This window comes from Colossoma macropomum, unplaced genomic scaffold (genome assembly GCF_904425465.1).
Source record: "Colossoma macropomum unplaced genomic scaffold, Colossoma_macropomum, whole genome shotgun sequence".
Taxonomy (NCBI): Eukaryota; Metazoa; Chordata; class Actinopteri; order Characiformes; family Serrasalmidae; genus Colossoma; species Colossoma macropomum.
The window spans coordinates 13,606,531-13,629,212 of record NW_023494790.1 but is presented as its reverse complement, the minus strand read 5'-3'; the positions used below and the strand labels follow the sequence as shown (position 1 = coordinate 13,629,212).

General features: G+C 37.6%; 1 protein-coding gene across 1 annotated transcript in view; it reads left to right on the top strand.

Annotated features, from left to right (window-relative positions):
* Positions 1 to 22,682, top strand: part of pcdh15b (protocadherin-related 15b) — a 302,478-nt gene that overhangs the window by 6,548 nt on the left and 273,248 nt on the right. The window contains exon 2 of the mRNA XM_036572205.1: positions 15,156 to 15,273. Within this exon, the coding sequence (XP_036428098.1) occupies positions 15,183 to 15,273 (91 nt within the window). The 5' untranslated portion in view covers positions 15,156 to 15,182. The remainder of the gene's footprint in view (positions 1 to 15,155; positions 15,274 to 22,682) is intronic.

The following is a 22,682-nucleotide window of genomic DNA, read 5'->3' as shown; positions in this document are numbered from 1 at the left end:
TCTACAATTACAGACTGTAGTCCATCTGTTTCTCTGCACACTTTGTTAGCCCCCATTTTAACTTGTTCTTCAGTGGTCAGGACCCCCATGGTCCCTCACAGAGCAGGTGCTATTTGGGTGGTGGATCATTCTCAGCACTGCGGTAACACTGACGTGGTGGTGGTGTGTTAGTGTGTGTTGTGCTGGTACGAGTGGATCAAACACCAGGGGTTTTTAAACACTCACTGTCCACTCTATTAGACACTCCTACCTTGTCAGTCCACCTTGTAGATGTAAAGTCAGAGACGATAGCTCATCTGCTGCACAGTTTGCACAGACGCTGTTGGCTGGATATTTTTGGTTGGTGGACTATTCTCAGTCCAGCAGTGACACTGAGGTGTTTAAAAAAGTGTCTGATTCACTCGTACCAGCGCGACACACATTAACACACCACCACCACATCAGTGTTACTGCAGTGCTGAGAATGATCCACCACCCAAATAGTACCTGCTCTGTGAGGGTCCATGGGGGTCCTGACCACTGAAGAACAGGGTAAAAGGGGGCTCACGAAGTATGCAGAGAAAGAGGTGGACTACAGTCTGTAATTGTAGAACTACAAAGTGCACCTATATAGTAAGTGGAGCTGAAAAAATGGACAATGAGCATAGAAACAAGAGGTGGTCATAATGTTATTAACGTTATTAATGTTAACTGAATGGTGTATATAGCCTATATATGCTGTATAGATTGTTGTTCTCATATTAATGCACTGTTCAAATGTAATTACACAATTAAAGGAGTAATTATAGGGACTGCAATACATTACATAAATTAATAACTTGCACTTCTGACTTTCTTGTTGTTTCAAAATAACAACGTGGCAATAAAAACTGTAAAAGCTGTTTTTTTTTCTTTGCACAAAACAAGACTATATACTAGATATGCACCAGTTGTGAATTGTGAACCGATGCTGATATCCAGTATCCAGAATTTTTCATGTTCATATCTGCTGATGCAGATGCTGATACATAAACATTTCTAAAATGCTAAATAAAAGAAGTTCATTCTAAAGTAATCAAAAATAAACAAAGTCAATTGTAAATCAGTCAATTGGTAAAAATAAAATGTTTGGTATTGTAGAAGTACTGATAATGCACATAATATATTCAAAAAAGTGAATTATGACGCAACAATGATTATTATAACATAGTTCACCCCTGTGAGAGACTAGACCCCCTGCTGATGAAGGCTGAACGTCAGTCTTTCAAACAGAGCCCTGCAAGGCTTTCTGTTTGCTCCGAGGTTCGACTCAGATCCAGGGCTAAGAGGGCCAGAGATCCGTCTTTTTGACAGAAATGCCTGATGGCAAAGAAAGTTTCAATACCTTTCAAATGGCAGACCCCTGGAAGGGTAGTGCTCGCATTTGAAGCTGCTTTCGAGCCTTTCCTGTACTTGGACAATATTTTTTAAGAGCAGTCATTCAGTGACTTTATACAATGTAATTTTAATCCATACTCTGTTTATTCATAAACACTCTGCTCCTTTCTCATGCAGTAACAGTGCTAAATCTGTTGCACGCTGCTATTGTGCAAATGCGAGCATGACATGCCTGTTTCTGCCTTTTTTAAGCAATGCACTGATGCAGATGCTTTCCGCAAATGCTTGTAAGTCACAGACGAGCCCTGATATTTGTGTTTGTGCTCTGGTGATATAAAATGGTGTGGCCTTTGTGTCAGTTGGTGTGTTTGTATCCGTAGGTGGGTGTACTCTGTTGTGCGTTCTTTCTGGGGAATGATAAGAAAATCATGAAAATTCTGTAGGGACTAGGGATGCACCGATCATGATTTTTTTGCCTGTTTTATGTTCCTTTTTGTACCCAGAGCTAACACTGTGTGGGATAAGTGAACACATAAAAAATACACTATCACATTTCCAGTATTTTCTATCCGCCATTTGCTCTTCAAAGTCTGTGTGAAGCAGTAATAAATATGTGTCTTGAGGTTGTAACGCCACAGAAAAATGTGTTATTAACCACCCAGCCAAATTTGAATGATTAAAAAAAATCACTAAGTATATAAAATTAGGTATCAAAATCATGAAAAAATAAGCAGTATTATCTGCTCTGAAATGCTTGGGGCATGTGCGCTGAAGGCACTGAAACTATGCCCTATCGTGGGAAAGGTGCAGGACTTCAGCTTCATTTTTGCCAGAATGTAACTGCTGCGGCATCTAATGTGGAGTGGGAAAATTTGAACAAGAAGCTTGCAAATAGGAAGCCAGCCTCAGCTTCATACTAACGTTAGCATGTTGGTTAGCTCGCTAAGTAGGCAGCAAAGCCTCTCTTGGATTGAAATGAAGCCACTAGCAGCGCTTCAGCTGACACAAACACACAGAATTCACTTTCATTTCAGTGCAGCCTCTCTCAAGTGTCAAACACCACTACAACCTGAAAAATGGATGCTCCGTCTAGCAGCTACACTGGGCTTGTACAGCCATACATGTTTGGGCCATCAGAGCCAGAATCCAGTTCGGAGCTAGAGGACACTGTCCAACAGAATGGTCATTTTTCCCTCCTGTTCATCCAAGTTAGCAATGGGTATTACTGAGTAGAATAACAGAGCCAAATTCAGTTAGGCTATCAATAAATAACATAGAATAAAACATATTTTGCGATCGAGTGGGAGAACCACTGATGCTAATGCGCTCTAGTTTTTGCAGCCATTATTGTGTTAGGAGAACGGTCATACTAAGTATGGCTCCAGTGCATCATTGAGCCATGATTTCAAGCCAAAAACGATAAAATAATGGTCTAACCCCACAGTACTATATATTATCTTTGAGGGTTCAGTACTATATAATTCAGTCTTTTTGCATGTTTTCGGCAATTATTTTCTAACGTACAATATATTAAGAAACAAATCTCTGAATTTCATTTACACCGACTTTAAGGGCCAAGCAGGACTTTTAAATACTCACATTTTTATTTAAGAATGTAATAAAGCTCTACATCAAACGTAAGAGGCAACTGGCTGTTCAGCGCAATGAGTCCGGATTAATTATGCTTTGACATAGGCCCAGTGACAGTAAAAACTCATTTACTGTTTATTTATTGATATTGATTTTGATTGATTTTGAGCAAACATCTGTCTTTATATGGAGCTTATCTCTCTTTTGCTAATATAACAGCCTCCGCTCTTCTGAGGAAGTTTTCCACCAGATGATGGAACATGGCTGCCATAATTCGCCTCCTGTCAAGGGAGCATCAGTGAGATTGGGCACTGATTATAGGTGATAGTTCTGGCCAGAAGTCGCAGTGTTGACAGTGGATGAGGTTGAGGTTAAGGCTTTTTGCAGGCCTGTGAAGTTCTTCCACACCAAACTCGCCAAGCTATTTCTTTATGGACCTTATTTTGTACACAGAAAAGGGCCTTCCCCAAAAGTTAGAAGGACACATTTCTGTAGAACATCACTGTAGGGCTCGGCATTAAGATTTACCTTTACTGGATGTAAGTGGCTGAGCCCAAACCACAAAAAACTGCCTCAGACCATTATTTCTCCTCCACCAAACATTACAGTTGGCAGGTTGTATTCTGGCAGGTTGCGTTGTCCTGGCATCCAGTAAACCCCAATTCGTCTGTCAGCCTCCTTGATGGTGAAATATGATCCATCATCTCTGCGAATGTGTTTCCACTGCAGTCCAATGGTAGTGTGCTTTGCACCAGGGCTACAGTTTGGAACTTTGTAGCGAGTGCTGTCCTATTCTGTGAGCTTGTATGGCCTTCTGCTTTGTGGATGTTGTTCCCTTTAGATGTTTCCACTTTATAACAACAACACTTACAGTTGACTGGGGCGCTTCGAGCGGTGGAGAATTTTGAGAAACTGGCACCCTATGATGATGAGTTACTGAGTTGCTCATTCTACTACTGATGTTTTGTCTCTTGAGTTGTTTAAACAATAAATGGAGTTACATTTTGATAGGACAGTGACTATAAATGTACTCATTTGCCATATGTGGTCTTTCCATTGCCATTAATGGATGGGCTAGAAGGGAGCTGATAAATTGTTCAGCTACAAATGAGCTCTATGTATTTGTAAACCTCTGCATTTATATGGCGGGTGTTTCTGATAAAATGCATGTAGGTACAAGGTAGGTGCACCTATAAAAACTCAGTAGCCAGTGTAGTAATAAAAGCCTCTGTGAAAATCCCCCATAGAAGACATATTACAACTGCATGTTTGGAGATGGCGCAGACAGTATGTTCATACTCCCTCATGCTTTCTATGCTGTCTTACTTGATTATCAATGAAGGCCAACCATTAAAAAAAATCATTACTTGAGAGAAATTATTTTCCCAAAAGCTTTGGGCAAATTATCTTTTGCAGATGTTTATGACTGAATTTTATGAAAAAGGCTTGGGTCCCTACGTGCCAGTTATTCTGACAAGTCCTTTAACGCAGTTCATTTCGTCTTACTGAAACCAACTATTAATGATAAAGAACAGGTCCATTTGCCCTCATATAAGCCATTTTTATAATTTCCCCACAGTATTCCACGATTTTAGGATGCAGGAGCAAATCACCAGAGGGAATTATTGAGTGAAGAGAGAGTGTGTTGTATGAATCATTCTCTCTTGTGTTTGGAGTTTGGAACACACGCAGACAGAGAGCACTCCTGGCAAGTTTAGTCTGCACCATCAATTCCATTGATTTGATGTACGTTAAAGCACAACATCCATTTGTGCCGTTTTACTCTTCTTTTTGTCGAATGATCACATTAAGCTCTTAATAATTAAACTTATTATTCAATTATCGATCTTAAGATTTATTATTCAGCAACTCCACTGAAAAAAGTAATGGATTGAATTTAGGGGAGGGTAAAATGGCCAAAGTATAACATCACGATACTTCAAGACATTTTCGTGATGCTCGATATGCATCAGGATATTTAGTTTTTTTGAGATTTAATAAGTCGGAACAGACACAATAAGAAAATACTGTCAAGAACTGAGTACAGTTATTTTTTCTTTAATGGTTTAAATACATCACTGCACTAAACCAAATAAAACAGGCCTAATTATGCTCTCTTTTAGCAAAACGTGCAGTTAGCCAATGTCCTTTAATTACTGATGATATCTAAAATATGCTCCGAAAAGCATACTATGACATGTTGTCACAACAGTGATAAATATCATTGTATTGCCCCACCAGTTAATTCTGATTTCTTGATTCAAACTTGTTATAGATATGAGTGAAATATATTACATCAGTGCATAAGTACATAAGCTGAAAGATAGAATTTTATCTCTGTGGAAATTATGTATACATTTAAATCTCGTACATTCAACAAATCATTTTTTCTGTGGACTACAAATTAGTAAGTAACTACTATGTAGTTAATATGTTATAATTGCAGCCTAGGCCCAGATACAGGCTCTTGCAGTTTATGACATTAATTTGTTGTTCATTTTTCATGTTTCCACACAACTACATTCAGGAGTCCTTCCTGATTGTTTTTTTTTTGTGTGTTCTGAAAGTGGAGTAGTGCCACATACCAACTGTAAGCTTGAACCCGGCTTATTTTTTACTTTAATTCCTGTGAAATTGACAATGGGCTCAACAAGTGTCACTCACTGGAGGGCAAGCAGACGTTCTTAGAGTTGATGGAATGAGTCATGATGCGTTTGGTGGGAAGACTTTGAGCTGTGCCTGTCCATCAACTGTTGGAAATGAGTCCAGTTTCGCTGAGAGTCCATACTCCCTCATCACGTCCATTGCGCTGGAGATAATGAAAGCCAAATTTAAGCAGCTCGCCTACTGGAAGCTAAGGCACACTTGGCAAGACCATTTCACGACCTTGAATGAAGTGGAAATGAATGTGGATGTACTGTAGGGGTGAATATGTCTGTCTGTGTGTTTTTTCCCCATATTCCTAAAGCAATGTTTCAGCCAAATGTCACCCCAAATGTAGTTGATCAGCTAAGGCGTGTTTGATGTGAAGTTTGCTTCTTTGGTTTTGCATAGGAGAACCACGCAAGGCTAATGTAGCTATCAAGTAATGGACGCTTAGCTCACTGATTAGCATTGTGCAAGCAGCGTGCATAAACCGTCTTGCCTTAAATCATCTCAATCAGACTTGCTTTGGTGGTTTCTGACACTGTGTGTAGGCAATTGTTGTGATTATTCCGTAATTACAAAACTGTGATTACTGGAGCTGATTGTAATTGTTTTCCATAGTCGTTAGATATATAGATATAGCCGATCATCTTGTTGTAATAAAGAGAATGTGATTTATTTTTCATCTGTCAGTTTGAAGCAAATGCATATAAAAACATTCTATGAGACATCATAGGACTTATGAAAACAGCTATAAAACTTTTGATATCTTGAGACAAATGCTGAGTAAATGATTTGATTATGTGTCTGTGGACTTGGAAGCTCTCTTTAACTTCAGTAACAATTTTATCTAAATTCAATGGACAACTTGACTAATGATTCACTCTTCAAGGTGAGGAAGGTCACCAAGGCACCAAGCACTATTACATGACCCATAAGTGCACTAAAATCTAAATTAAGATGGTTGATGTTGAAGTGACTGTAAATTGTTATTTTTAGAACTCTCACTTTGTGAGTTTGCTAAGGTAACGTTATCTAATTAGGTTGCTAACCTTAATGTCATATGCACTCATGCTAGCTTGAGTCATGTAGTATTGAACCCAGTGTTACGTTAGCTTGGTGCTAATATACAATATATACAGAATACCTCATATACACGCAGAAATGAGCATTATAATCCCAGGTGTTTTTGATAACGAAAGGCTACTAATAAAGTAAAGCACTGTTATATAATGATATGCATGGTGTGTTTATGGTGATTATATGAGGATGTCATTTTTTTATGTTGGCACGTTTCAAGTACTATGACCAGTAGTATGTTACTTGCTCTGTTCAACGTTGTTGAAACGCATGTGTTTATGCTAACATTTTCACACTTTCATGAGAAAAATGTAAGATTTGCTTGATTTACGCATGATTCTGTGTAACTCTAGGCATTTGTGTGAGTTGCATGGTGCAGTACATCATTTAATGTCAGTACAACCTAATGGTAGCTAATAAGTTATTATTCAGATGTTTTTAATGATTTTTCAATATTTATGCAAAAACTTCACCATTTTCCTGGCCCCTAAACCCCCCAACAGCAATTCTTGCTTACATATATTCTAAGACTTAGCTAAAGTCAAGAAAGAGGAAAAAGCAAAAGAAAAAAGGAAAAAAAAAGTTAATAAATAAATAAATAAAGAAGAAAGAAAAAGGATCTTTATGATATGTTTAGTAAGTGAGAATACTCAGTCTCGAAATGTGTTAAAAACGGTTGCCAGCATTTATAGAACCTCCTGGTTGAAGCTCTGGTGAAATGCTTCAAATGTTCAAGATGTACCATAACCTTTTTAATCCATTTTTTATGAGGTGGTGGCTCGGCCCTCTTCCACCTACAGAGGGTTATACGCCTAGCCAGTAATGTGGAAAAGGCTATGACTTCTGCCTGTTCTGAAGTTGCTCATGTATCTTCTGGAACTGCCCTGAATAAAGCTGTCTGGAGATTAAGCTGGAAATGTGAGTTCCAAATGTATGAAAGGGTATTAAAGATACCTAGCCAAAAATCCAGCAATTTTGGGCATGTCCAAAACAAATGGCTCAAGGTGCCTCGGTCCCACTTACACCTAAGGTAAGCTGGGTTGGTATTAAGATATATTCTTGCCAGTTTATTTCTGGATAGATGTAATCTGTGAAGCACTTTAAACTGTAGTAGTCCATGTCTTATCATATTGATGATGAATGCACCAACTTCTCAGCCAGTTGCCAGGCTTCCTCTGGAATTTCCCCTCCCAATTCTTTAATGTTAGCTAATAAATTAAGCTAGATTTGCAAACAAGATTAGTTTAATTACCCAGTTTACACTCTTGAGAGAAAAAAGTAAGCTTTGCATAGCTTTACGTGTGATTCTGCATAATTGTAGACATTTGTGTGAGTCATGTCTGTGTTACTTCTTAAGTTAAGCTAACTAGCAAGCAAGCTGATTAGCCAGTATAGAGACTTCAGTCATAAAATAACCAAAGAATAATTGTTAATTGCATAATTTTGACAGGCCTAATTATCTCAGGCTCTGAGTTGGCTGTTTAGTAAGACTAAAAACAGTATTAGCAACCATACACTGTTAGGAAAAATAGGGTCCTATACTGCTACATTTCTGTTCATCAAGGTATAAACAATCTAAATTTACTCTCGTAACAGTATAACAGTGGTCTTAACGTCCAATTGTATACCTCAAATAAGTTTTAAATATGCACTACGTTCACTTTTCTAGGTGAAAAGTGCATATTTGTACTATTTCATAACCTAACGTTTTAAAATAGAGGAGTCAAGACAGGAGTCAATGAAGTCAGTGCAACTGTGAAGTAATATAGTACATATAATTGCAGTGTAATATGGTACAACTATGTTCTATAAGCAAAAGGTACTGAAGATGTACCCTTGAGAGTGTCACCCCAGTACATTTTTTTTTCTGGGAGTGTACAATAGATAACAGTATATCATACATTGTCAAGAAATACGTAAGCAAGTCTGTTTGTGGTTACTTAAGAATTTGATGTGGTTTGAGGCAAACGCTTGTTTGTGTATGTAAGTCTCCATTGCTTGTTAGTTACATTAGTCTTGTGGCTTCAGTGCAAAACTAAAAAAACAGCAGTCTTGTCTTGGCTGACTAACTAAATTTGGTGTAGCAGAAAATTGTATAAAACTGACTTTTCACTGAACTGACAGTGGAAAGCTTCACAGTTGAGCTCAAGCCAGCAGCACCTTGAAGAGCCGTGCAAGTGCTGTTTGAGTGGAGAGCGTAATGCCAGTTGATTCTGCAATAGGTTAATAGTCTTTGGGAGTAATCAGTCAATGCTACCTGCCGTTCCGTTGCAGTGCGTTTCTCGTCGGCCTCATTATTCTCTGACTGTTGTTTTCCATCCACTGCATGGCAGGAGGTAATGGTGCACTGCTCCGAAGGCAGCGAGACACGGGCAAGAGTAATGGATTAGGCGTGTTGACGGGTTCAGTGTGGCCCATTACCTCACTGATCTCTGTCAGAATCCTGGCCCGCTCACTTCAGAGCTGAAGCTGACCAATTTCAGCCTTCCCTCACATCTCTACGATAATAGTGCTCCCACTCTGCTGAGTGCCTCTGTCACAGGAGGAACGGAACCTGACCAGACGACATGCAGCTATCCTTTTGTTATCATATTTTGTTTGCAGATTCAATTTTGTCAATTTTACGCCTCTTGCCTAGAGGTTTGTTCTTTTCATTGAAATTTCTGGGACAACACCTGATGTTTTCCCCCTTATGATCCAGTATTTGATGGTGCTCTCTCTTCAGGGAGCTGTAGTGAAAGGACAGCTTTTTTGGAGAATAGCAGGCACCACTTTGAGAAATTGTTGATCTTGTATGCTGGGGTGTACATGCAAGCCGGCAGGTGTAGTTTCCGTTACTTTGTTGGATTAAAGTGGAAAGGGAGAGCCCTGTCCTAGGCCATTAGCTTATTGGAGGTTCATAGCATTTCTGGGCGTCCGGTATGAGGATGTGCATGGAGTTTTTCCTGACATTCCTGGTGAGCAATACAAACCTCCAGAGGCAGTAAATGTGATAGAATCGCTTTCTCACAAACCTTCCCCTCGACGGTCTTCGCTTGTCGTCAGTGCATTGCATTCTGAAGGCATGCCGTTGAGCAATCGCTTCTTGAACATGGTGAGAACGATCTTTGAATTGAGAAAGATACGCAACTGTCCTGACAGCAGAGAGGGTGAAATTAGATTTGTCTCTCCAAAGGCTCTTGTGGTTGTGAAGAACAAAGACCGTTCATAATGATCAGCTGGGACGAGCATGGCAGCACTCTGATTGACTCTAAGAGAGAAGAGGTTTTGATGTAATGGAAGTCTACAGGCTTGAAAGCATATGTCACTGTCTTTCTGACTGCTATTCTTGCTTTTATTCCTGCAACATTCTTCAGAATAACCTTGCAATATGAAAGTTTGATACGATATTTGGATTATAATGGTCTTTTTTCTGCAATTGTTGGTGGTGTTATCATTGTGAACTGGTAGTGCAAACACTTTGATCCAATATATACCACAAATTGAGCTTTCCTGTGTTGATCCCAGAGATTCAATATAAAATGATAAAAATGTGAGGTTACAGTTACTTCTTTTCTTTTGACTTCTTTTTGTACATTACTATTATCTGTTCTCATAATGGCCTTTTATCATCAAAGCTGTGTACACTCAAATCTGATTACAGAATTAGCATATACAATTTTCACAGAACGCTATGCTTGTTATCATGAGATGGAAAGGAAACAACTGTTTCATCATGTCACTGATGAGCAGTGCAGGAGAGGGGAAGAAACGGTGTCTTTTTAACCATACTGTCTTAAACTGAAAACATTTGGTCAGCCCTTTGTCAGTGAGTGAGGGGGCGACCATTTTTTAGACTGAAGTTTTTTGTGTACACTAAATTCAGTCAATCATAATGTTTGAGTATGTTTCTTCTTGCTCTGAATGGACACCTCGGTAACCAGTGCACTGTTGTTTATTCTCATAAATAAATGCAGTGGAGAGCAGGCTAGCTAGGAAAAGCATTTGGACTGACCCAGGCGATTAAAACTGACATTATTGCCTCTAATTAGAGATCTAATACAGACAGTTATGAGTGCCAAGATATCTCTGTCACAGGAAAGGACCATTTGACTGACATGAAAGAAGGGCTAACTATAAATCACTATTTTTGCATGATGGCAGATTACGTTGATGTCTTATATATGCTGCTGCTGCACACTTCTAGTGGCTCACTAGCACTATGCTTCATAAACAAAACTTAGTTGTCTGTTGGCCTGATGCACAGAAACACGCTTTTCATAAAAAGTGTACCATTTAAAAAGATGTAAAATTTTTATTAAAAAATCAAAAATTGTACAATTCATCTGAATGTCTTTTCCATCTTAGAAATATATGAATTATCACATTTTATCACATATTTGTTGCAGTCCTAATAACCTTTGAAGCAGGAGCCGTCAAATTGTTTATTGGGCCGTATTCTCTCAGAGCAGATACTCTTTGAGCCAGGCCCACAGCTTTCCCCACCCTAACACAAACCCCCTCACACACTTTGTCAGACACACTCCCTCATACATATTCACAAACTCTTGACACTCTCGTCCAATCACACACTCATATCATATTCACATCACAACACATAACACACACACACGCACGCACACACAAACACACACTCATTTTCAATAACGCTTATCCTTCTGGGTCGCGGGGGGTGCTAGAGAAAAATCCCAGCTGTCATTGGACGGAAAGCAGGACACACTTTGGACAGGTTGCCACTCCATTGCAGGGCACAACACATAACAGTGAGGCTTTTCCCAGTCAAAAAAAAAAAAACAGGATACAGTTTTGTTTTTTTTTGACCAGAGGGCACTCCTCCAAAAGGATTAGTAGTCTTTGTCCTTGTGATCACCTGCAAACATCAGTCTGGCTTTTATATGCCAGTCTTGGAGTAGGGGCTTCTTGCTTGCAAGACAGCCTTTCAGGCCATGGCGATGTAGGACTCACTTAATGATGGATGTAGATATGTTGTTACCTGATGCCACCAAGTCTTTCGCCAATTCCTTTTGTTGTTGTCATGAGTTCAGCTGAACCTTTCAGACCAAAGTTTGTTCAGCCCTGGGAGTTCATTTGTCCCTGCTTCCTGAATGTGACCTGAATGTCTGTGCAGTCCCAAGATTTTTATATTTGTATACAGTTGTTTGTACAGATGCTCGTGGTGTCTTCAGTTGGAACCGGAACCGGACGTTGTGGAGGTCCACATTTGTTTTCTGAGGTCTTGGCTGAATTGCTGAATTTATCAAGGGCAAAAAGGCACTGTCTCTAAAGGTAGACACTTAAATGCAGCCACAGGTATGATCCCAATTACCACACTGGAAATCTGATGTAATCATTTAAAGCTGAAATAATCCTAAATCTCTAATCGGTTGTTTTATAATGACCTCTTTTGGCAAGTCAGTTAAAGCAAGTAGATGCCCTGAGTGACTCGTCAAAAGAAATGTACTGTAACATGAAGTATGTGGAGTTGTGAAAAAAAGAAGAAAAAAGAGTTTGAATTCCTTTAGCCTAGATGTGCGTAAACTTTTGGCTGTATGTCTTTATTGTATAATTTCGAAATGAAAAGTTGCTCTCTTTTAATTGGATAGAGCTAGAGTATCCCCTCTATGTGCTCTTACATTTCAGTCTGTATTGGTGATAGAACAGTATTCAGTGCCTTATCATTTTTTGGAGAATGCACATAATTGTAACGGAAAAGGTTTGGAGGATGAGTTGGGGCCTTGCTGTTTGATGATCTATTGTAGAGCTTTGGCTTTTGTTCTTTTTTAGCTGTCAATTTATAATTAACTGTTTTTATGGTGCCAGAAATGTGTTTGGTTCCTCAAGTGAACAAAAGCTCCTGGAGCCAGTGGCTCTGACCGAATTGCTCTTAAGGGTGTGCTTTCCAAAACTCATAGCATGGGTTGGTATCCTGTGAGAATAATAAAAGCCTGCGTAGTAAGACAGCGATGAGTTTTGGTAAATAAGACCACAACGTGGTAAATCATAGTCAGCGCATGCTCGGTTGCCATAGCCCAATGTATATATATTTTTTCGCTGAGTAACCATTGGCCGTACCATTGGCCTCGGTCTGTATTGTTGTCTCAACCTTGTCAAAATCTGTTGCTCTTTGAGTCTCATCCTGCAAGGGGTGTGTTGACCTCAGACATGCAGCAAAAACTTCAAAGCTGTATTTTTTTTGCTGTGGGTTGTTCCATCTTGCACGTGGAGAACACCATCAGCCTGCCTGCTGACTTCAAAGGGAAAGGTTATATGTGCAACAAATGCCATTCCTCTACTTGCTTTTTACAAAGAGCTTGTGTTTGCTGCAACATCCCCAAGGCCAAACCCTTTGTTGTGCTGGAGAATCAGAGCCAAAATTACAGTAGGCCAGTAAACAGCACCAGACACACTTTCTGTTGTAATGCTAAGATTAATTTAACTCAACAGAGACACTAGAAATGGCCTTTGTTACACCGGACTATGTAAGACATATTTTGGGAAATTGGATGGAAAAAGACGAGTTATTGCCTTATATTTGTTATATTATTCAAATAAAATAAATGAATTTCATAAATAGGTACATAATTAGTCACATAAATTTACATTTGGATTTGATTTACATTCTGTCAGGATGTTTGTCTTCAAACTCAAATCATAATTAAATAGTCTTCTCTTTACAAACATAAATGTGTATCTGTACTTTCAGTTTTGGTAAATTACAAGTGACAGATGCTTTTGATATTGTCAGTGATAATTGTGACCTCTAAGCGTTAGTGGTCTGTTTTTTTAAATTCAAGTATAGTTGGAATGTGCAGCATTTTGAGTGCTATTGTTCCTCACAGTCATGCCTTTGTCATATGCTACTGAATACATGGTAGAATCTTTATTGTTAGGGTTGTAAGTATCAATTACATTAAATATAGGCATGAACCAGTATGGGAATTGTGGGCTGATGTTTTTCATGTACATAATAATGTACTTATCTGCCAGTGTTTATAATGTAGATTAATGTAGATTAATAAACATTTATAAAATGTAGAAATTGGAACTGTAGAAATGTGTTATAGAGGGTTACAAGTGCAGTAAAATTAAGAAAGTGCAGCCCAATATTGTCTAAATATTCTACTTTTCTAGTGTACAATTATTCTTAACATTTGTCCACTGCATTCATGTATTTAAGTAACTGCTGATAATGACATGATTCCAGTGTTATTGAGGAATCTACCCTTTATTTCACAGATTCAAAAAGTGCTGATTCCTGCCATTTAATCTATTCTTCTCTGTTAACACTGCATGAATAGAAATATCACACATCAAAATTTATACATCAGAAGCATTGTTTTGCTCCTCAGATTAAACAAGTGATAATAAGTATGTACAGATACAAATTGTGCTCTGAATTAAAAACAAAATTGCGGTGCATCCAACATCTAAAGGAAGTCTTATACACCTTTTACTTAGAGATGGAAAACAGAAACAAAACACTGTAAGCAACTTCTCTAATTTGTTCAGTAATGCACTATGTTCAAGCCAGTATGATACTCTTTTCCAGATGCATACCGCGTCTCGACCACTTGAATTCTGGGCAGACATTTGTGGTACAGGCAAATTCTACTGTATCAAACACTATTGTGTGGCTAACAAAACATTGTGTGGCTACTGTATTATTGTAACAGTATTGTGCTATGACAAAACATACAGTAGCAAAGGACTTTTGTCTTGTTTTTCAGTTAAAAAAAGTGGTTTAAAAATGTATTTCCTGTATGTGTATATATATATTGCAGTTTTTCAAGTAAATCATTGAGTGAATACTTCAACTTAATGCCTATTTGTGAGTATTATTAGAGGAACCTGTTAGCTTTTGAGAGAACAACTGTTGAAATTAAACTGTTGTTAGGATTTTTTACTCTTTAAAATGAAAATGCAGGTTTAAAACTGCCAACTTAACTCTCATTTTATTTCATTTTATTTTTTTCATTTTAAAATACAGTACACTGTTATTACTGTAAACAAACATTACAAATGTTGCAAATATAATTACAGTAAGCTGTACCGCAGCTCGGACACAGTTATTTATTACAGTGAACAACACATAAAGCACTGATTTTACATGCTGATGCTGTTTACTATGGGCTGCTCTGGCAGCAGACTTAAAAAGGTTAAAAATGGATATTGTCAATTTTTTTGAATGTATCACCAGAGAGTTGTTTAATAATATGAAACAAAATGAAAAAAGATAATCTAGGAATCCTTTTAAAAGACTATTGAAACACTATGTGGCAAAAAATGCTTATTAATAGACGTGTTTATCACTTTCTTACTATATGAGTAAAGGGAATTAAAAAATAAGCAATTGTTATCGTGCAAAATTCCAAGTAATCGCTTTCAGTTCACTGAGAAGGACAGTGTTATTGATGATTTTGTTAAATTGAATTTCCTACTTGCTATATGTGAGACAGATGATAATTATTCTTTTCTTTTTGCAGGCTGGCATGCAGTAACGCTTGAGGAAGATGCGCCAGCGGTCGTGGCTCTTTAAATGGCTGGGAATAGGCATAGGAGTCCTTTTAGTTGCAGCTTCAAGTTCGTCTCAGGACACAGACGGTTGGTGCTTCTCCTTGAAGTTTGTGTAAAATAGCAGTGAATGCTGGGATCAGAAGATAACTGGTAGAGAATCTTATTCCACTTGAAATGTGCTACCTCTTTGACTACTCTCATTCATAGTATTTCACAAGAGGGTTTAGTTCTACCTTGTATCGACACTGAATGTGGCTGATGGATTGAAACCTAGGTGATCAAATGCCTATGAAATTGAAATAATCCCAAAAGGGTCCATATCATATCACTAGATTTTCTTGAAAGTATTTGATATTGTATTTAAACATTGTTAAACTTTTGCATATGACTGTATATCCACCTATTCAATCAACAATAGTTCAGACCTAGATACTGAGCTTGAAGTTATAAGGAGTGTTTACACCAGGACTGCTTTTTGAAAGGCAACATACAGGCCAAACAATCAGAACAACGATAATTTGCTTATATATTGTGGCCCTTAAGACACAGTAATAAAAACAGCCTCTTTTAAAATAATAAAAAAAAGAAGTTGGAAAACGGTCGTGTCTACTGTTCTTGGAATATAAAACCATACAAGCATCTTAAGTGCACCTCAGGGAAAAAAATTAATTGCAAAAACGAAACGTAAAATATTGCTTTTTTTGATGCACAGAGTGTATCTGAATATCCTCTGCCTCTTGATGCATATACAGCCCAATTGTCTTGATTGACCACAGCTGCAGCTGGTGCTAAAACAACATCCGTCTATGTGAACAATGCGGTATACCATATGGGTAAAAACATTGTGTTCAGTACAGCCCATACAGAGGAGATACATGTGTTGATGCAAGTATGGAGGATATATAGGGTGCCAATCAAACCTGGCTTTTGTGCAGGAATCCATTTCCTTCATCCTACTTTGACAGCCAGCACCACTCATACGTTGTTGAGGATATACATCAGTGGAGATTGCCTACCATTGCCTGGATGGCTACAGGCAATCAGATAGAAAGATTATCCATCCCACTTAGACAATGGATTTTTGTTTTGTTACTCTTCTTTATCAACTTGAAGTGTCTGAAAACTGTGAAATACGCTCTTTACTTTGTACTACATAGACAAAAACATTGTTTTCAGTACACCTCGTACAAAGGAGTGTTTTTGCAGGTATAGAGGATATATGGGTAAAACAAAGCTTTTGGGGATTTCTTTATTTTTGTTTTCTACTTTGCATATATCCACCTATTCAGATAACAGCAGTTTAGCCTGATCATGTTAAAGTTATAAGGAGTGTGTCAGCTTGGATGTTGCACAATACAGGGCAGCCAATTAGAGCAGAGGTAATTTAGGTACATCAGACTCATGTAAATGTTCAATACAAGGGGATAAAGAGAAGTTGGAAAATGGTCATGATACATAAATTCACACAAACCTCAGAAAATTGACCACAAGGGGAAAAAATGCAAGAAAAATATGGGATATCTGCAAATTTTGGCACATTCTTTTGAACGATATCTGGCCAGCATTAGTCTGTGATTCATTGTTAATCGATAAGCCTAAAAATAAACAATAAAACAAAGGTTAATTATAAAATGCACTGAGATATTACAAAGTGTTCCTTGTGTGGACTGTGGAACAAAGTACTGATAGGCCAGACATAAGTGTATATGAAGTAAACAGCCAAAACTGTATTAAACATATCCAACGTAAGAGCACAGTTTTGTTTAAACCAGGGGGCTGACAGCTGTAATATGTTCATGATTATATAACCAAAAACTACAAAGTTGACGAAAAGACTGGAATTTATAATAATGGGCTACTAAATGTTCTAGATTCTAATGTTCTAAAGTTACCACTCATTACTAGCTTAAGTTACAGCGAACTTGCCATGACCATGGCTAGCTTTGGCTCAGTGTGCCTCAATAACTCTCCAACATGTAATTTTGCACACCCATATGTGACTTCCTCACACCGCTGTGCATCACACTTTCTCTCGGAGAACATAAACAAAGTAGTTGCCTTGTCATTTGAGGATGTTTGCCTTCAATATGGTGCATCGTTGCCCTTTGAAAAAGTGCTCGCTGGCACCACTACAACTTGAAAGATAAATCTAACTAATCATATAAGAAATGAAATAAAATGAAACTTTTTTTACAGACATTGGCTGAACGATTGTTTGTTTAATGGTTAATCAGGTAACCTAACTACAGCTTAATTTACAACATTCATACCATACAACTTCTTATTCTAAGTTATGTAAACTGTGAAGTGGTGGACATACCATCCAGTTTTTGCTTGAAGACTGTGGTCTCTCCATCTCCAACCTGAAATGACTCTCAGTAAGACTGGTTGTATTTCACCTGCACGGCACGTTTCTGGTCCTTCTAAAATTCAGTTCAGGTCTCCATCTTTCTCTGTTTTCCCTCTCTCATCACAGCCAGTGGAACACACCTTTGCGCTTATCTCTTGTTGCATGTCTGCCCACGTCACCATAGGTTATTGATGCAGGTACAGTGGACGGTGTTTGTGTTAAAGAGTGAAAACTTTACATATCAATTTCTCTGCACTTGCTAAGCGCTGAGATGGACTTCTCAGCTCAGTTTTCACCCAGTGATCTTTTTCTTTTATACTCCCAAGCAGCCATCCATCATTATGTATTACGGAGTATTATTTTCATTGTTAGTATTAACAAATCAAGTTTATGCTGGAGCTTTTAACTCACTGAAGCGTATGGTTGTTTCAGATATAATGAAGTATAATATTCTGAGGTGTGCTGTTGTTTTATTGATGTGCTTTTTTTTCCAATACCAACACTTAGCCCAGGAGAAAAGCGACGCATAAACACACCTACATCTAAATGAACACATGTCCTAGGAAATTAATACAGAAAATAAATCTCATATGGACCTTTCAGTTTTAGTGATATATCTTACAAAGAAAAGGAAGATTAGCCTGTTTAACATGATACCCCTTGTACTCTCTAAGGCCACATGTGTTCCCATAGCTCATGCTGTGTTATTTCAGAAAAAGAGTAATTTTAATAATTGATAAGCTTATGAACATCAGAAAAACCTATTTAATAGGTTTAAAAACCTATTTAATAACAAACATTTAAACTCAAAATCACTGTTAATTCAGCCTTTTCTAAATCTATGCTTTCAAGTTTGGGCCCCTTTCTCAAATCATCTACAACCCCATTTCCAAAAAAGTTGGGACGCTGTGCAAAATGTAAATAAAAACAAAATGCATTGATGTGCAAATCATTTAAACCCAATATTTATTTGAAAATAGTACAAAGACAACATGTCAAATGCTAAAACTGAGAAATTATATTGGTTTTTTTTTAAAATATGCCCATTTTGAATTTGATGGAAGCAACATATTCCAAAAAAGTTGGGACTGGCGCATGTTTACCACTGTGCTGTATCACCTCTTCTTTTAATAACACTCTGTAAGCGTTTGGGAACTAAGGAGACTGTAGGAGGCTGTAGTTCTGAAAGTGAAATGTTTTCCCATTTTTACTTGATGTAGGATTTCAGCTGCTCAACAGTTCGGGGTCTTGTTTGTCATATTTCTCGTTTCATAAAGTACCAAATGTTTTCAGTGGGTGACAGGTCTGGACTGCAGGCAGGCCAGTTTAGCACCCAGACTCTTTTACTACGGAGCCATTCTCTTGTAACACGTGCAGAATGTGGTTTTACATTGTCTTGCTGAAATAGTCAAGGCTCTTCCTAAAAAAGACGCCGTCTGGATGGCAGCATATGTTGCCAAAACTTGTAAATATCGTTCAGCATTAATGACTTCACAGATGTGCACGTCACCCATGCCATGTGAACTAATGCACCCCTATACCATCATGGATGCTGGCTTTTGAACTGTGCTTTGATAACGAGCCAAGTGGTCTTTAGCCCAGAGGATGCAGTGCCCATGATTTCCAAAAAGGGGATGCTCTTTTTATACCCAATCATGTTATTGATCTGTTGCCAATTATCCTTAAGGTGTTTTTTTTTTTAACATTACACAACATTACCAGTCTTTTGTTGCCCCGTCCCAACATTTTTTGGCACTTGTTGTTGCCACCAAATTCAAAATGGGCATACATTTTTCAAAAAATGAAAAAAAAAATTAAGTTTTAACACTTGATATGTTGTCCTTGTACTATTTTCAAATAGATATAGGGTATAAATGATTTGTACATCAATGCATTTTGTTTTCATTTACCTCTTGCACAGTGTCCCAGTATTTTTGGAAATGGGGTTGTATTATGATTGTAGCATTTAGTAAAGTAAGATTCTGCTGAAGTGTGCAAATCACATTTATCATGTTATTTTTGTGGTTTTATTGTTACAAGGCTGTAGATTTATCTGTAAAGGAAAGTTTGAACCATGTAGCTAGTGAGTTTGTGTGTAAACATGATTCTAATGTAGTGTAATGTAAACTCTGCAAATGGCATTTTACCTAACTTTGATGATGAGATGTAGGCCTACCAAATTTAAATGTGCCAGGCGTTGTCTAGCTAAACTGTAGCTGACTGTGTGTACAATGATCATCTTAGTAAGAAACAGTGTAAGACCCCACTGTATAAATGATTGCACAAAAAAACCACAAAGGCTAGCTAATTAGGAAATAACACATCGAAATCTTAAGCAACAGTGTCATAAGTAATTTGTTTACTTATGACTCTCTGTTTTTATTATTATTATTAATTTATTCATTCCTTCTTGCCCAGTTTGCCAGTTATCTCCCAAATATAGTCATGTCAATTCCCATTTGCTAGCTAAGTCTGTTCACTGTTATGTGATGATACCAAGCTGGGAGGGAGTAGGCCAGCACATGCTTCCTCTGAGACATGTGAAGCCCAAAAGTGCACGTAGAACATTTAGAATGAGCCACGTTAGACCCAGAAATGTTGTAGAGATGGCAAGTTGCTAGGGGGGGAAATAAATAAATAAATAAATAAAATGACCCTACTGCATTAAACTGACATAGAAAGTGATACATTGTTTTTTCTCTGTACCTAACTACATTTGTCTGTCATTTTTACATGAATAAAATATTACTTCAACACAAATATTGCCAAAATAAACTAAAAAGACAGATTTGATGTAATGCATTCCATTCATTCATGAGGAAATGATGTGTGTAAATCAGTAAACTAAATGCATTGATTATTTCACAGCACAGTCTTATTCATTCATTCATTCATTCATTCATTCAGACAGCAAAGTATAGGGTAACAAAATTAGAAAAAAGGATGACCTAGCCTTAGCACAAATTTATTCCACAGATGCAGCTACCCTACAACACCTGCATGTACACTTGTTTGCTCTGCAAATTTGCTTGTCACAGCAAGCAAATTATTAATGTAGCATCATCAAACTCTTATAACTGACTGATGACTGTACTGATTGTCATTGTAACACGTAACTGTTCATATTGATAATGGCTGACTGATTGGTTGATGATGTCTCACTTTCCATAATCTGTAATACAACGTAATTGGACAGCTAAACATGCATGGAGAAGAACGCTAACTGCCAGTTCTCTTACGATAGCTTACAGACACGCCCATTGGCTAGCATTGTACTGAGTGATGGTGGGGAGGGAGGCCTGTTGTGCTGTTTTGGACTCCCAGCCACAGATGACTGTAGCATCTCGCGAACTGCCAAAGATAGAACCAATGTTCAGACTGTTGCGTCACATGGGAGCACTGGACCTCATTCACCAACTGTTTTTAAGAATAATTTTTTTCTTAAAAGCCACTTGTGCAGTTTTCACAAAGATTCTGACATTCACCAGTTTTTTCTTAGTTGGGATTTGTTCTTAGGTAAGAACAGAATCTACTCACAATCTAGAGCACAAAGGTGCAGTTGAAGACCACGCCATGAATCTGACATAGACTTTTTCTTAGGTCCTTTCTCAAGAACAAATTTAAGAAAAAACTTGGGAAGATATTGGTGAATGAGGCCCATCAATCTCCATGTTTTGTGAACATCTTAAACACAGAATACTCACAGAATTCTGAAAAAAAAAGTTTCTTTCCAAGACCACCTATTTCAGTTTTGACACCACGTTTGTGGTTTTGACCTGTATTTAGCTCTGCAAGGTCACACTTATCTTAGGAAAAAAACAATAATATTGGCTCAGCACTCACAGTAAGAAGCAATGATGTTTGTTTACTGGATGAGATGCCCAGTTTTTCTTTAAATACTAAAACTATTTCTTATTAAGAATGTAAATAAATGTGTAGGTTGAATAGGCTTATTGGCTTACTTTTCCCCAAAATTTTCACTTTTCAAAGAAAGCTCTCCTTCTAAGAATCTTTTAAAATAAATTGCTAGAATTTTCTCATGACTTATGATCGTTAACAGCTGGTGTGGACTGTAATGAACTGTCTGCACCTTAGTCCAGTTTTAGTTTTCTCATGGTTTTAAACATTTTTAGAACTGTATTTTTGTTCATCAAGTAAAATGCCACATTTGCTTTTATACAAAAATATTATGCTCATTAATTGTCAGTTACACTTAAGTAAATCATATTCACCTTTAATTACACTGCTCAGCTTAAGCCAAATATGCGTCCATTCAGGGTGAAAAATTGTGGTTATTTGGTAAAAGCATAGAGGGTATTCTTCTTAGGTACATTAGTCTAGTTGAATGTAAGTGAACCAATGGTTTAAAGCCATAAGTCTTAAAGGCAGTCCTTGTGCCATAAGTAAGATCGGCGCTTCATTTGTAAATGATGAGGTTCCGCCACACTGCGTAGTGACAGATCCATCAGGCTGAGGTCACGGAACTCATGAAAGAGTGTATAGCATTAAATAGGTGCATAAGACATGAAGATCAGAGGCAGGATTCTTGATAATGTTGTAACTTAGGATTAATGAGTGTGTTATTGAGGTTCTTAAGCAATGTATGTTCTCTCATATGTGAATTTTCTAACCACATTTGTTAGATTAACCTAAACATTTCTCTGCTTTAATGTCTTTATTTATTGAATGGTGTATTGAAAAATGTGCACTGTTGGCATTAATTTTGTGAGCCTGTAAGCAAATTGAACTTATTTTTTTTCAGTTATGAAATGGCGCAGGATGAGTTGGAAAAATTGACATAAGTCATATGTCATTAAGTCATCTGACACACAGTATAGTTAGCTAATAAAGCTGACATTTACTGCTTTTCATTTTATTTATTTATTCTATTATAACTGCCATTTTGATTAAGCCAACACCTTAACAGAGATGTTTTAAACAGCATTTAGCATTTCTAAAGCACCCAAACTTGTATGAGTCAAATTTAAAAGTATCCAGACACCCTTCTGATTAATGAATTTGGGTATTTTAATGCTGCACTAAGTAAGATTTGGGGATTTGGAGACCTCTCTGGTGGAAATGCATAACTGCACGTAACATACTGAAAACATTTTGTAGCGTGGGTTGTGCTTTGGACCCCTTCCCC